At 54.8% G+C, this 15,750-nt stretch overlaps 1 protein-coding gene across 3 annotated transcripts in view; it reads right to left on the bottom strand.

Annotated features, from left to right (window-relative positions):
• Positions 1-15,750, bottom strand: part of ABCG1 (ATP binding cassette subfamily G member 1) — a 65,722-nt gene that overhangs the window by 15,046 nt on the left and 34,926 nt on the right. For all 3 annotated transcript variants that reach the window (XM_007452869.1, XM_007452870.1, XM_007452868.1), the window contains exons 3-4: positions 2,875-2,992; positions 898-1,030 (exon numbers count right to left, since the gene is read on the bottom strand). In XM_007452869.1, coding sequence (XP_007452931.1) covers positions 898-1,030; positions 2,875-2,992 — 251 coding nt within the window. The remainder of the gene's footprint in view (positions 1-897; positions 1,031-2,874; positions 2,993-15,750) is intronic.

Here is a 15,750-nt window from a genome sequence, read left to right on the forward strand (position 1 = left end):
AAAAAAAAAAAAAAAAAAAAAGAGTGCAGGGCAACACTTCACCCGTAGCAGCCCAAGAGGAATGCCCATCTACCACCCAAGTACAAGGCAGACCAGCTGGGAAGGTCCCAAACGTGCCAGGAGAGGCCCGGAGGTCAGGCACCACCTTGTGCCATGGACGAGGGGATGCAGAACAGCAAGCAGCCCCAGGCACACACGCTCCATGATGGACAAGGGCGGCCCACTGACCTTCCAGTCTCCTCTGGCCGGGAAGCTCTCTAGTGGCTCCCGTGGCCCACGGTTGGTCACTGTGGTCCCTGTCCACTTGGTACTTGGCTGGGTCATGGTCTGTCCAAAGAGCACAGCTGGGCCAGGCCATCCTGGACCACACTGTACAGGACGCCCGGGCTAACTGCTAAACTCTCGGAGGCGCCTTTCCTTGTGTGCTTTTGCAGGATTACATGTCTGATGACTGTGCCGGGCTATGAAGGTGAAGGCCTGGGACCCAACCGGTGTGCAGCAAACTCTGGTTTCACCCCCACCTGGCGGGCACGTGAGTCAGAGGACGAGACCCTCAGGGCCCTAACCCAGGCACCAGACTGCCTGGAACTTGTGCCCAAAGCCAGAGAACACTGATGAGAAGGGAAGAGCCTCAGCTGGGGCACAGGACTGTGGTCACCCTGGAAGTGGTCCCTCATATCAGCCAGGTCAATAACCTTCTCAGAAACTTGACCTCGATTTTGTCATCCAGGGTCTACAGAACCCAGGGCCTTGAGGGGTTGCCTTGGGCAAAGCTGTCCAAATAGCACACCCAGTGTCAGGATTCCGTATGAGGGAGGGGTGCTGGGCGCTGTGCTGTCTCATGCGAGGAGAGAGGGGGGCGGCCAGGTGAGGGGCTGCAGGCCCCAGGACGCTCACCATCATGGCCTCCTGCACGGTCAGGTGTGGCAGCAGCATGTCGTCCTGCATGATGTAACAGGACACCTTCCGGAAACAGCGTAGGTCCCGCGGGAGGCCGTTGATGAGGACCTCACCCTTCATGCCCGTCTCCCTGCAAGACCAGTGAGAGGATGTGTCAGCCCGATCCCTCCTGCACCCCTTCCTCTTCCAGGGCCCGGGGAGGGGAGAGAGGACGGCCCCTCCCAGCATCTTCTCACTGGGCCAGTAGGGACACCAAGCCAGGCAGGGATGGGAGGCCCAGAACAGCACCAGAACTCAGAGAAGGGAACTGCACAAAGAAAACACTTAGCGTGGAAAGGGAGAGGCAAGCGTGGGGCCTCTCTGGAACAGCACATTCGTAACAGGCGCCTGTGGACCAAACCAATGGAGATACACACGGATGCTCCTACACGCAGCCACGAAGTCCCACGCACACCTCTGGCTTTGCAGGGTTTTATAAGATGGGTGTATGAACAATGTTATGTGCAGCCGAGGCTACACCAACCGCCCCAGAGGCCCCAGAGGCCAAGAGTCTTCAGTCTGGGGTGTGGCCACTACATCAGAACCAGTTCCTGGGGGTTGCACGACTATGATGCTGACTGGGAGGACCACTGCAGGCTCCCTGGGCTCGGGTGGCTCAAAGAGGAGGAGGACTGCGCCCTGAGCCTCCTCGGCCAAGCGATGGGAATCTGTTCTCTCTGACCACAGTGGAGGTGCGGCATCCTACGTGTACTGTGGAGATGGAAGGGCATGGCCCCACCAGCCACGCTCACTCCCTCATCCACAGACCCACTGGGCATCGCTATGGCCCGACACTCTTCTGGGTGCATCATCTCAGCCCAGGGACACAGTGGGAGCCATGGGCATCCTACTAAGGATCCCCGTTCTCCAGCCCTGCCTCCTCAATGCCATGAAGAACAGAAACACAGAGGGTCTATGGAGACCAGTGCAGTTATATCTGGTGTCCAACTTCATCCAGCCCATTGCTGTGACCGTGGGCCCTGTGGTGGGTCCCTTCTTTCCTCCAGGGAATGGGTGGGATCAACTGGTGTTCCAGGGAACCAGGCTGGGAGCTCAGTTGTCTCCAGGTTGCCCTCTGTGGCTCCAGGACGGCCACGTGCTGTGCAGTCTGGACAGCAGCTGAGGGTGTGGGATGATCTGAAAAATGGCTTCTCTCCCCTCCTGTGTCCCCAGCATGACACTGGGTGTTGGAAGTTTGGCTCTCACCTTTAGAAGTGAATACAACAGACAGGAATCTGCCATAAGTGAGACTTTTAAAAATCCTAATTTTCATCTTTAAAGAGTAATTCTGAAGTCCTAAGGAAGGGGGGGGGTGGAATTTATTTCTTTGCCAGTAAATGAACTTATTTTTAAAATGTATTTCCTAAAGTAGCAAGTGGAAGCCATGAGATCTGAAGAGGCTTTTAGAGAGCATTTTGTTAACACTTCTGAAGATTCAGCTTTCAAATCATCCTTACATGAATGCCACTGGACAGGGTGTCGAGAGCTGTGGTTTCCGAACGTCGGAGCAGCTAACGTGGCCACAAGCAAGAGTCATGTGAGCTCCGGGCCCCAGCCTGATGCTGCTGCTTTTCTTCTGAAAATGGCTCATCTTACCTTTGACCTTCATTCACACTCGTCTCAGCATTCTCCTGCCGTCCCCTCTCCAACCTGAACCTCTCCATTACTTCCTGTCCCATAAGGCCTGGCCCTTCTGCCCCAGGACCTCCCTCTCCTGAGCACAGCATCCACTCACCACCACTAGGTGACAACCAGCATGTGCTGCCTTCTGATGCCCCCAATGCCGGAGCTCTGTTCCCTTCACAGATTCCAAAGCCTCTTAATGTGAGACACCCCTCTGGCTTCCCGGGAGCCCGCCCAGAGCCTTAAGAAGTGACGGGATGGACCATTCATACCGTTGGCCCCTGGCTGACCACTGGGCGAGGGTCTGCTCACCTGTATCCGGCCAGGATGTTCATGAACGTGGACTTCCCAGCCCCGGAAGGACCCATGATGGCCACCAGCTCTCCACTGTTGAACTTCCCAGAAATTCCTTTCAGAAGGGTCTTGTATCCTGTGAAAAGCAGATCACATTCATTTTCAAACCAGGACTCACTGGTTTTGCCCCCAGCACTGCAGAGGCAAACACACAGTAGGCTTGGCTGCAGAACCAAGGCCAAAGCCAAGGTCTTTCACACCATAGTACAGCAGTCCCCAACCTTTTTGGCACCAGGGACTGGTTTCGTGGAAGACAGTTTTTCCACAGATGGCGGCGGGGGGGGATGGTTTCGGGATGATTCAAGTGCATTACATTTATTGTGCACTTTATTTCTATTATTATTACATTGTAATATATAACGAAATAATTATACAACTCACCATAATGCAGAACCAGTGGGAGGCCTGAGCTTGTTTTCCTGCAACTACAGGGTCCCATCTGGGGGTGATGGGAGACAGTGACACTCTAACTGTGTTGCTTATGTCCAGTCTACTCCATAAGAAGCAGCTTAATTGTCACTTGCCACTCACTGATAGGGCTTTGATGTGAGTGTGCAAGCAAATGATTTATGATGGTCTCTGTGCGGTCAAACCTCTCTGCTAATGAGAATCTGTATTTGCAGCCGCTCCCCAGCGCTAGCGTCACCGCCTCAGCTCCCCCTCAGATCATCAGGCATTAAATCTTTATAAGGAGCGCGCCACCTAGATCCCTCGCATGCGCAGTTCACAGTAAGGTTCGCACTCCTATGAGAATCTAATGCCCCAGCTGATCTGACAGGAGGCGGAGCTCAGGCGGTAACCCGAGCCATGGGGAGCGGCTGTAAATACAGATGAAGCTTCGCTTGTTCCCCTGCTGCTCACTTCCTGCTGTGCCTGGTTGGGGGGGGGGGGGTTGGGGACCCCTACTATAGTATTTATGAAAATGCTGAGTTCTGGGCAAGAAAATGGACCTCAGGTCTTTTGGAAGCCTCTGCCTACGTCCTCCATTGCATGCCATGCGTGTATCAGTGATAAGTACCAGTGCACGTACAGCGCTTTAGAGTTTACAAAGCCCTTTCGTGGACATCATCTAGGGTACGAGGACTCCACCATTCTCATTTCGGATTGAGGAACTGGATGTCCAGCGGGCCTGGGCGACTTGTCCAAGACCCCAGAGCCTGTGTGAACAGATCCTAACCCAGGGCTGCACCACCCACCACAATGGTCAACTCATGCCTTTATCAATTAAGTGATTAATTTATTATTTCATGTATGAATGTTCTATTTCTCATCTCTACCGGTATAAATTATTTGTATAGAATTTATTCACAAATCATTACTTTATAATTAAATGATTCATGTATTAATAATTCATTAATAATTAAAAGCTTATCATTTTGCACTTGCATCACATTGCTTTGGACTTTCTGCCAAATCTCCATCCGAGAGCTTTGTGAAAGGAAAAAAAACTACATATGCCAAATGGAGTCACATTACTTTTTCTCAAGCAGACTGTTCAAATGAGCCACAAAGAATCAAATAGAAGCAACTGGATTCATCTAAAGACTCCTAATTCAGAAACATTTTTCAGGGACTTCCCTGGCGGTCCAGTGGTTAAGACTCTGTGCTTCCACTGCAGGGGGGCACAGGTTTGATGCCTGGTCCGGGAACTAAGATCCCGTGTGCTGTGCAGCTCAGTTAATAAAATAAAATAAAAAATAAATTTAAAAAAGAAGAAACACTTCTCAGTCCCTGAGAAACATTCCAAGGACATACCCTTAAATGAACAGAATCGGGCAAAAGCAGTACTTTGGCTTCCCACGCAGAGCTGAAAGGGGCCTGATGAGGAAAGGGCCTGCGGAGCCCTCGACTGAGCCTTGGTCTTGGACTCTGCCCCTAGTCGCTCCCTAGACCCCCCCAAACCTGTGTGTCTACTCGAGCCCCAGCCTGGGTCTGGGGAGTCTTCTCCTAGCCGCCTCTCATCTTTCACAGATGGGACACCCTAAACACCCAGCCTGTCACCAGCTGCCTCCTTGATCTGGATGGCAAGTCCCTGAGGACCTTTGAATCAGGCAGAGAGAAGCAGAAGCGAAAGGCAGGAAGCACGCGGTCCTGCGACCTGACTCGTTACGGGGAGCGGCAGTCACCTGGGGAGACCTGAGACAGTCACCCCTGGTTGGGGGGCAAGGGCTGAGGAGCAGACAGACGGGGCAGGGGGGCCTGGGGCAGCAGCTCAGGACCACAAGCGAGTCAGACTCCTACCCCCGGGACGTGGGTGATGGCAGAGGTGGGCAAACACACAGCAGGGGAGCCCAAGGAGACCAGGGTTGGGGGTCGGGGACCCTGAAAAATCATGTCTGCCACATGGTGGACAGATGGAGGGAAGAACTGGGGGATAGCAGGGCCCCCTCCCTGCAGGGTCAAGCCCCAGCTTGGGCTCCCCATGGGATGGAGCTCTGCAGAGGGGGGCCAGGTGCTCCGGGCCCCGGGCCCAGGGGACCTGTGTGACATCACTGAGGGAGCACTAATGCCGGGCGTCTGCTCCTTGCTGTCCTCCTGGGGGTTCAGGAGGCATCGGGGTTACTCCAGAGCAAACCTTCCTTTAGGCTGTTCTGCCCCGAGTTCAGAGCCGATCCCCAGCTGGTCCCCTGGCAAGCGGGAGCCGCCCGGTTAGGGAAACGGATGGCTGAGGTGACCACTGGCCACTTAGAGGCCACGTGCAGCCTGCCCCTGGGTCATGACGCCTGAGGACAGCCTCACCTTGGGGATCTGAGGGGTCCGTTCCCTCCAGCAGGGCCCATGGGTGCTGCTTTCACTGTGACCCGTGGGCACCGGATAATAACACTGCCAGGGAGCTCCCACAGGCTGTGACACCCACGGCCAGGACGCCAGGAACAGACATGGGTCTGGGAGTTGGGGGAGCATCAGGCCTTTCAGGGGAAAAGGCGGGCAGACCGGGGTTATAGACCATGGTTTCGTCATTTACAGCCAGCAAACTGGAGTTGGGGGGCCTGGCTGTGGACCCCAGAGCTAAAGTGGCACACGTGGAGCCAGGTGAGTCAGCGGCCCCCAGCTCTTGCTCTGGAGGGGCGTGGGCTCCCAGGGGGACGTGGAGCAAGGGGCAGGGCCTATGTGTGACACGATGCAAGGCCGGCCAGCTGAGAAGTGTCCTCACGTGCAGTCCACCCTCTCAGGCGGTGCTTCTCTAATATCAGAAACCTGTTTTTCTTTTATTTATTTATTTATTTTATTATTATTATTATTTTGCGGTGCGCGGGCCTCTCACTGCTGTGGCCTCTCCCATTGCGGAGCACAGGCTCCAGACGCGCAGGCTCAGCGGCCATGGCTCACGGGCCCAGCCCTTGCTAGGTACGGTGTGTTTTGTAAGGGAGGGACAAACATGCCACAGCATTTCTAACTATCCCACGGATCCACTAAACTCAGAGCTGGTGGACGGGCCAGCCCTGTGCCTTGCTCAGTGGGCATCAGGAAGGAGAACCACGATGGTAAAACCGGTAAAGGCTTTCTCCATAAACCCCGCCAGGGACACGAAAATGAAGCCAGCTGGAAGTGACTTGTCCCCGATCGAATCCTTTTCAAGGGGAGTTGTGACGGGTACAGAAAATCCACACGTCCATTCAGCACCCACCTGGTGGGGCTGTAATTGTCTATAAAGACATGGAGATAAAGATGCTTATTAGCAGTTAGCATTAAGTGAAAGTGAAGGGCTTTCTTTTTTTTTTTTTTTTTTGCTGTACGCGGGCCTCTCACTGTTGTGGCCTCTCCCGTTGCGGAGCACAGGCTCCGGGCGCGCAGGCTCAGCGGCCACGGCTCACGGGCCCAGCCGCTCCGCGGCATGTGGGATCCTCCCGGACCGGGGCACGAACCCGTATCCCCTGCATTGGCAGGCGGACTCTCAACCACTGCGCCACCAGGGAAGCCCTGAAGGGCTTTCTTAGTTATGCCTGCAGTGAGTTACTTTTAGAATGTTACCAGTTCGGAAAAAGCCTGTCCAGACATCCTGAGTTTCAAGAACGAAGGAGACATCTGAGCAGAGGCTATTTCTAAAGGCGACGCCCGCCTGCCAGCGCCAAACTGAGCGCCCGACAGGAGCCCAGCGCCTGACACCTGCCCCCAACGCACACCTCCTTTTGCCTCCCGGCCCTAGCATTGCCCCTAGAGGCCGTGAGCATCAGCTCCACGAAGACATGACCAGAACAGCCTTCCGAAGCACCGTGTCCTGTGTGTGGAGCGGTGCTTGGCACGTAGTGGTCACTGAAAAAGCGTCTGTGACGTTGATAATAAGAAGGTGAACTCTTTGCACAAGTGAATTCAGAGTGACAGCCACCGCCTTGGGCATTGCCCTTTGGTTGTCACTTCTTTCCAAGCCACCCGCAACAGGACCAGACCCCTCTGGCGAATGCTGGGCCAGCAGGAAACGGCCAGGAGCCCACGGAGGATCAGCTGTCTGGATGGTCTCCGAGGTCAACTCACAGGGCAGGCACTGCCTTATGGAGGGGCCGTGGTGTCCCTGTGTCTCACATCCTATAAGTATAAACCCATGCCCCATCGCCAGTAAACTTTTATGTAACAGCAATCAAAATGTGCACATTCCATCGTTTCTGGGTAATCACTTTTTTGTTGTTTGTTTGTTTGTTTTTTGCGGTACGCGGGCCTCTCACTGTTGCGGCCTCTCCCGTTGCGGAGCACAGGCTCCGGACACGCAGGCTCAGCGGCCATGGCTCACGGGCCCGCCGCTCCGCGGCATGTGGGATATTCCCGGACCGGGGCACGAACCCGTGTCCCCTGCATCGGCAGGCGGACTCTCAACCACTGCGCCACCAGGGAAGCCCTGGGTAATCACTTTTGATGCAAATTTTATTGAAGTATAGAATACACAGAGGAAAGCGCACATGTCTTAAGTGTACACGCAGCTCAATTCACGCCCCCAGACAGAACCACCATGGAGCCAGCGCCCGGACCAAGAAGCAGGGCGCACAGAGACTGTGGAGGCCCCTCAGGTCCCCTGCCATCAGGTCAGTGCCTAACTGCTTTTGAATCTTAAATAGAACCCCTAGGGCGTTGATTTTTAATCAGAGGAACACATCTTTCCCAAACAGAGGGGAAAAAAAAAGATAATTTCCTTCCTTGGAAATGAAGACACCCCTCCTTTGCTATGGACAAGTCAAGGATTACCCCTTAGATGGGAAAGCACCTCCCAGTGTCCGGCGGTGAGCGCCTGTTTGCGGGCGTGTGGCCCCTGCCCTCCTCCGGCCAGGCAGCAGCTCCTGGGATGAGCTGATTCTTGCCTAGAATGTACATCAGGAAACCAGGGAGAAACAGAGTGAGTGACTGTTACATTTCCTACGTCAGCTAACGGTGCTTTAAAGAAAAACGGTCCTTGTCAACACCTCCGAGGTTCTGTAAGGTTGGTCGGGTAGGGGTATGGATTTTCTCACTGTAGACACGTGCCCTTGAAGGAGGGGCCGGGGAAGAGCCCCACCCTCGGGAAGCGCCAGCCCTGGGCGCCCTCACTCAAGGTCAGCAGAGGCCAGCTTTGAGACATCTTCCCCTCTATGCCCCACAGCAGGCTGAGTCCCGGGTGCCTCTCTATATTGCGCAGAGGAGAAACAAGGGCTCAGAGAGGGTTCGTGACCTGCCTGAGGCCACACAGAGGCTCAGCAGAGGAGCCAACATTTCAACCACTTCTGCCCGACTCCAGCGCGGCCAGGAGCGCCTGCTGGCCCGGCCAGCACAGCCGGGGGTCCAGGCAGCCTCGCCGTCCCTCCTTCCGCGTGCAGGCCTGCTCCCAGTGAGTCCCGAAGCTCAGCTCAGCTCGGGAACGTGCATTTAGTCTGCTGTTGCATGAAATATTTCACAGAGGATGGGAAGAAACCACACACCTTCCTTCCCCAAAACATGAGATGCCCTTGGTCACCGAAGGCCATGGTGGCCACCTGGGTGCCAGCAGCCTCTCCTGGTGGCAAGATGTTCTGAAAGCCAAGCTCCCCAGATCCCTCTGTGCATCCAAAGGGCTCCTGACTCTCCAACCATCCTCCATCTTTCAATTTCTTTTTCGTTTTTACGAAATGTCTCAAGTTTAAAAAAAAAGAAAAAGGAAAGAAAGAAAACCAAACGCTTCTTGCCAGGATGTGGGAAGCTTCTTTTGCCGGAGCGGGGAGCTCAAGCCCCACTTCTATTCAGGACCCTCTCTGCATGTCCAGTGGCTGCTTCTCGTGAACCCCTGTGGCTGCTTCTCGTGAACCCCTGCAGCTGCTTCTCGTGAACCCCTGCGGCTGCTTCTCATGAACCCCTGCGGCTGCTTCTTGTGAACCCCTGCGGCTGCTTCTCACGAACCCCTGCGGCTGCTTCTCATGAACCCCTCTCGCCTTCACTGTCAGAAGCGGGGTGGGCGGGGGCAACATACAGATTCATGAAGAAGGTACAAAGCAGCCGTTCGCCGGCAACTTGCGACCTGTTTTGTGAACCCTCGGGAACCATTAGGCCCCCGACCCCATTACCTGCAGAAAATAATAAGCGGCTTGTCCGTCAGACTCCAGCCCGTGGCCTGCTCACTCAGGTTTCATTTTAACAAGCTGCGGTCTTTGTAACAAGGGGCAGCTCTTCTAGGGAGATCCCAGGGTTGGTCAGTCTGTTTCTGAGCTGCACTGCACAGAGGTCTGTGGTCTGACCGTGCAGCGGGGCCGGGCTGGTCCGTGGGCACCCTCCCAGGCAGGCTATCTGAAGGTCCAGTGCCACGGCGGCAGCTCAGCACTTGGGACCCTCGGCGGGGTCGGGGGGATAAGTGTGCCACAAAAATATTGGACATAAACCACAGGGACCACGGCCAGCATGTGTGTGCAGCTCACAGAGGTGACTGGGTCACACAGAACATTCCTCCTCTGAGCCTCATGGCAAAGGGGGTGAGTTTCATCACAGAGGAGGGTCCCCAGTGGGCAGAGAAGCCGGCCTGCAGGGGAGAGGGGGAGGGAGCCTCCCAAATTCCCCTCCCATCCCCACCTGGTCCCCTCTCATCCACTCCCAGGGTCTCCACACCCATCAGCCAGGCTCCGAGACAGAGCTTCAGATCCCGCTGGTTTGTATCCTCATTGGGAGACCCCCCTCTCACACAGGGGAGAATAAAGCACACACCGAACCTCCCCCTCTAAACCCACTCCCATCTCTGCACATCCAGGAGGTCAGTTTTCCAAATAAAAAAACAGATCACTGTCATCACTGACCATCTGACCACCAGGGACATCCGAAACCCCTACGGATGCCTCCTTGTCGAGACTCCCTGCAGATACAAGGAGGGCCCTAAGCTACCGGGGCGGGCTGGGAGGGCCCCGCGCCGTCTGCGGACGGTGGTCGGGGATTCCGTGCTGGAAGGGGAGGGGGCAGGACACTGGTCAGGAGCCGGCAGCCCACATCGAATCGAGGGACGCCTGCCTCTGGGTGCTTTCCCCGTTCCTGGGATGTCTTTCCGTTTTTTCTTTCTGCTGATGGGTATTTTCCTGCCATCAGCTCCTTGGCTCCCTGGCAGAAGAGGGGCTGGGGAGGGGGAGGGGTGGGCACAGAAGACCCTCGTCCTGCCTTCTGCTGCCACCTCTGGTGTCACCAGTCAGGTGGGTGGGTGGGTTCAGATCCAGGTCTCTAATTGTCCAGGATTCCACGCATGCATATCCACACTCCCGCCTCCTTGCAAATGGTGAGCTTTTAGATATTTGAGCAAGCTCTTTTTAAATGTCTCAGCTCTAAAAGGACCACAGCAAAATCATTCAGAGGGAACAGGGGGAGGGGAGAATATGTGACTTTCAGTCACCTTCCGGTTTCAGCACAGTTCATGTGTCATCGAGGGACAAGACCCTGGCTGGTCAAGTGCTGACAACTCACATCTCAGGCCCTTCGGGAGGAGTCTGGTCCCAGCTTGGCCACCATCGAGCTATGGGACTTGGGCCAGTTCCCAGAAATAATCGCTGCCCCATCTCCAGATCTCACCTCAGGGTAGAGGTAAGCATCCGCTCTAAACATGCGGCCCGTGTCACCGGATTTACCCGAGAGGTGACACACGGTCCTCACCTTCCTCCACGGGTTGGTCCAAGAAACCGCAATTCTTTGCCCCTTCCTGCCCTGTGAGCCCTGGCGTGACTGGTGTTGACAGAACAACACATCCGGGATACAGTGACCCTCACTGTATGGAAGCAGTGCCTCCAGAAGCCATGACCTTGTGCAGTAAATGCACACAGAGGGGCTTCCCTGGTGGCGCAGTGGTTAAGAATCGGTCTGCCAATGAAGGGGACATGGGTTCGAGCCCTGGTCCGGGAAGATCCCACATGCCGCTGAGCAACTAAGCCTGTGTGCCACAGCTACTGAACCCGTGTGCCACAACTATTGAGCCCATGCACTGCAACTGCTGAAGCTCGCGTGCTCTAGGGCATGCGTGCCACAACTCCTGAGCCCCCGTGCTGCAACTACCGAAGACCGTGCAACTAGAGTGCATACTCCGCAACAAGAGAAGCCACCGCAATGAGAAGCCCGTGCACCGCAACGAAGAGTAGCCCCTGCTCTCCACAACGAGAGAAAGCCCGCGCACAACAACGAAGACCCAACACAGCCAAAAAAAAATTAAAATAAATAAGTAAATAAATAAACGCATGCACAACTGCCTGACAGGCGCAAAGACGTGTTTCCAGCAATCCTGCCAATTTCACAAGATGAGTGACAGTTAGGTAAGCCAGACAATGGCCAACTCCTCAAAAGTCACACTGGCTCTGGTCACCTCCATAGTCCCCAGGCCAGCACAGCGCCCCTACCAGGGAGGCCTCCAGGAAGTGCTCCTTGAATGACCGGTCAGGGGGCAGAGATGACAAGGTTCAAACCCTGCAGACCAGGCATTGGCAATGCTTTTCTGTAGGGGGCTGGATCACCAATATTTTAGGCTCTGCAGGATGCACAGCCTGTCAGAACCACTCAACTCTGTGGTTTTGCCACAAAAGCAGCCAGATGTAACGAACAGACGTAACTATAGTCCCATAAAATTTTACTTAGAGAACCAAGCGGTGGGTCAGTTTGGTCCCCAGGCCATTGTTTGCCGGCCCTGCCCTAGGGCCCTGGGGCAGGGCCCAGCACCAGCTACAGCCACTTTCCTATCACGTTATCCCTCCCGTTAAGGAGGGTCACCAGTTCTCGGGGAAGGACAGGAGGGCTGAGGCGGGTCTGAGAGCCAGGTGCCCACTTTACACCCAGAAACAAGGAAGAGCACACTCACCTGGGCCTCAAGGAGCTCTGGACGTCATGTCCTCCAGCATTCCGGAAGGAATAACGCCAGCTTGGCCAGCACGACAGAGAGGTGACGGCCTGCGGGGTAGTAACGCCGCTAGGAAAGCTTTGGGCTGGCTGTTCTCCCATCCCTCCCAGACTCCCCACTGTGCCGCCCCAGTTGGGACATGAGCCGCTGCCAGGGGCACCACCAGAGCTATGGCCTCGAGGGCCACCTGTGGGGCAGCCCTCATCGGATGTCCTGAGAGCAGGTGCTAGCAGCTGTCCTGCTCCAGTGGCCCCTCCTCTGATAGAATGTTCTAGACCATGTCTCCAAAGCTCACCAGGAACAGCAGAGTCACCTACAAATTGTCACTTGCCATCTACCTCTACAAGGATTAAATTATGAGCCACTGCAGCCACTGACCTTCAACACCCCCTGAAAGGAGTTCAGGGTGGAGATCAGGAATGAGGCCCTCTGTGTTCTGGGAAAAACTGGAAGAACAGGTCTTCAGATAGTTAGAAATTCTCAGAAGATTTTTTGAGCCCAACTCTGGCATCTCCTCATACCTAGAAAAGCACTAAAATCCTTCATGGTGACGTCTGCTCCTCGTGACTAGAAGTAACCTTCACGAGACAAGCAGAACCTTCTACAAAAAATATGTGCTTGATGGCATGGGCTCCCCCTTCACCAAAACCACATATGTACTGGCCTTCCCCCTACCTCTTTGGAGCAGCTTCTCAGAGCTCTCTGAGATGCTGTCCTCCTTTTGCCCCAAATAAAACTTAACTCACAATTCTTACATTGTGCTTTTTTTTTTTTTTTTTTTCAGTCAACAGCAGGAACGTGTTCAGAGCAATCCCCAACTGCCACCCCCAGGGCTGTTTACAGGCCCAGATTGTTGGAGACTCAGGGTGAGCAGAGCTCTGGGTGGGTGGAGGGAGGGAGGGAGGGAGGGAAGGATGGGTGGGTGGGTGAGTGAACAGAGGGAGGGGTGGTGGGATTCATGCTCTGCCTCACGGGGGGTGGGGCAGAATAACAGTCCCCAAGGATGGCCACATCCTAACCCTTGGCATCTGTGAATACGTTGTCTTACACGGCAAAAGAGACTTTGCGGATGGGAGTCAATTAAGAATCTTGAGATGGAGAGATTATTCTGATCCTGGGGGGTCCAAAATCGTCACAAGGGTCTTTACAAGGGTAAGAAGGAGCAGAAGAATCAGAGGCAGCAGTAGGAGATACGACGATAGATGCAGAGGACAAGAGAGAGAAATTGGAAGGTGCAACTCTGTCAGCTTCGAAGGTGGAGGAGGCCACAGGGCCAGGAACGCAGGTGCCTCCAGAGGGAGTAGAGGAAGGGAAGGGACTCTCCCCCGACGCTGCGGAAGAAACGCAGCCCTGCTAACACTTTGGTGTTAGATTTCTGAACTTCGAAACTTTCAGGCAGTAAACTTGTGTGGTTTGTGTTTGCGGTACTCGGGCCTCTCACTGTTGCGGCCTCTCCCGTTGCGGAGCACAGGCTCCGGACGTGCAGGCTCAGCGGCCGTGGCTCACGGGCCCGGCCGCTCCGCGGCACGCGGGATGCTCCCGGACCGGGGCACGAACCCGCGTCCCCTGCATCGGCAGGCGGACTCTCAACCACTGCGCCACCAGGGAAGCCCACTTGTGTGTGTTTTTAAGCCACCCAGTTTGCAGCAATTTGTTATAGCAGCCACCCGAAACGAACACGCCCAGCCTCCCACTGCCCACACCAGCCACGCCCCCGCCAGGCCTCCTGGGTCCTCCCTGGGGGACCAGTTCCCTCGGAAGATAACTTCCTGCTTCCTCCATGAATATTACGTAACAGTTGCACTTTTCAACCAGCAAGCCTTCCCAAGGGGCAGTGTCCTGCGAAGGAATGTTCTAGAAGCAATGAGAGCTGCCACCTTGCAGCTCTTCCAGGGGCCCTTCTCCAATCCAGGGTCATTCTCAGACTTTCCTGTGCAGCCCACATGGGCACGAAGCCTGGTTAAAGCATTCCCAGTGCAGGCTTTTCATAATGAGGTTAAAGGAGCCGATTAAGCTCTGTCCAATTAAATGTGAAAAGAAAGATGGTCAACCTTGGAGTTTCCAGTGGGGACCTCGGGAGAGGGGGGAGCACGGGGGTGGGTGGCAGCCCCGGCCTCATTCTCAGCTGTGCTCATGGCTGGACAGTGGCCATGCACAGGCCGTCCGTCACCATCCTGGCCTCAGTTTCCCCTGATGAAAGAAGAGGGGCCTACCCTCCAAAGGCCCAGAGTTCACCAGGTGTGCGTCACGTGGGGCTTTCTTCCCTGGACAACCAAACGTCAGCTGAGGTTCAGGTGTGAGCTTTGACTGAAATGGCCAAGGGTCCCAACCTAAGGGCCGGAGACACGGAATTCCATCTGTAGACTCAACGCTCATGGCAAACGTTGCTATTGAGGCTGAACCCAAGTTCACCAGCATGCAGAGCCTGGCCCAAAATCTTTCCTCAATCTGAGGCAGATCTTTCCTTTCACAGAGATGTTTTTCAGTTGGTTCTAAACAATGACAACTAAAAAGAAACGAGGGACCCCAAGCAAATTACAAAGAGCCAGGCAATAAACCCAGATCACTTACTATTTTCAAATGGATGTGTGTCTTCAATTTTTTTTTTTTTAATGGTAAATTTTTGCACAGCGGACTCACAGGATTCTAGAGTGAGACATTTCCTAGCTCTGCCAAAGAGGACTTGCCCAACCCCAATGCACTGCCCTCATACCACACACATCACTGGCTCTCCCCTACCCGGCACTGTGCTCACTGACTGTGTATTTTCTCTGCTGAGAGGTAGAAACGAGGCAGACATTCCTAGCCGGCTGATGAAAATTATCGTCGATGTCACGGGACGCGAAAATTACGGCAATCAAAGGATTGTCTGATGTGGTGAGCACGAATCACTCAGGATCCTTCTCAATGTTTGGAAACCAGGAAGGGAACATCGGCTGAGATGGGAGAAGGAAGTGGGGCTGCGGGACAGAGAAGAGGTTGCCTTGGCGGCTCAAGAGAGGACAAGTCGTGTTCTGGTTGTCCAGTCGCCTCTGGAAGGAAGTGTAAATGTCTCCTGTGCTCGCCAGTGTTGTCCATTGTACCCAACTGGCATGGAGAAATTCAGCCCATATGCACATCCTTCATCCTCATGAAGCATCATTTTCGAGAACTCCTTTGCTGGCATGATAGCTGGGCTCACTCTAGCCATGCAGGGAAGCACCTCTGGACTGCAGGCGTTTCGGTGGCCAGTTCCATCACATTCTAACGTGTGTGAAATTCTTCTTAACCACGAATTTAAACATATTCCAATTTCTGGAGTGTTGTATCCACTGTGGGATGAGCACAGTGGGTGGGGGGCCTGAGGGAGGGGTCGGCCCTCTAGAGTCTGGATGTCCCAGCATCATGCCTTCCCGTGGTCGGTGTCTATGCCCTCACACTGGCCCAGCAACAAGCTTTGGGACGAGGCTGCTTAGAGGAGGGGGGACAGACAGTGGGTCTCAGCTCATCTATCCCCAGCACCAAGCAAACTCCAGCACGTGTCCTGCTGAAGCTGTGTCTCTTTTCCC

Source organism: Lipotes vexillifer, unplaced genomic scaffold, assembly GCF_000442215.2.
Source record: "Lipotes vexillifer unplaced genomic scaffold, Lipotes_vexillifer_v1.1 scaffold478, whole genome shotgun sequence".
In the NCBI taxonomy this organism is placed as follows: Eukaryota; Metazoa; Chordata; class Mammalia; order Artiodactyla; family Lipotidae; genus Lipotes; species Lipotes vexillifer.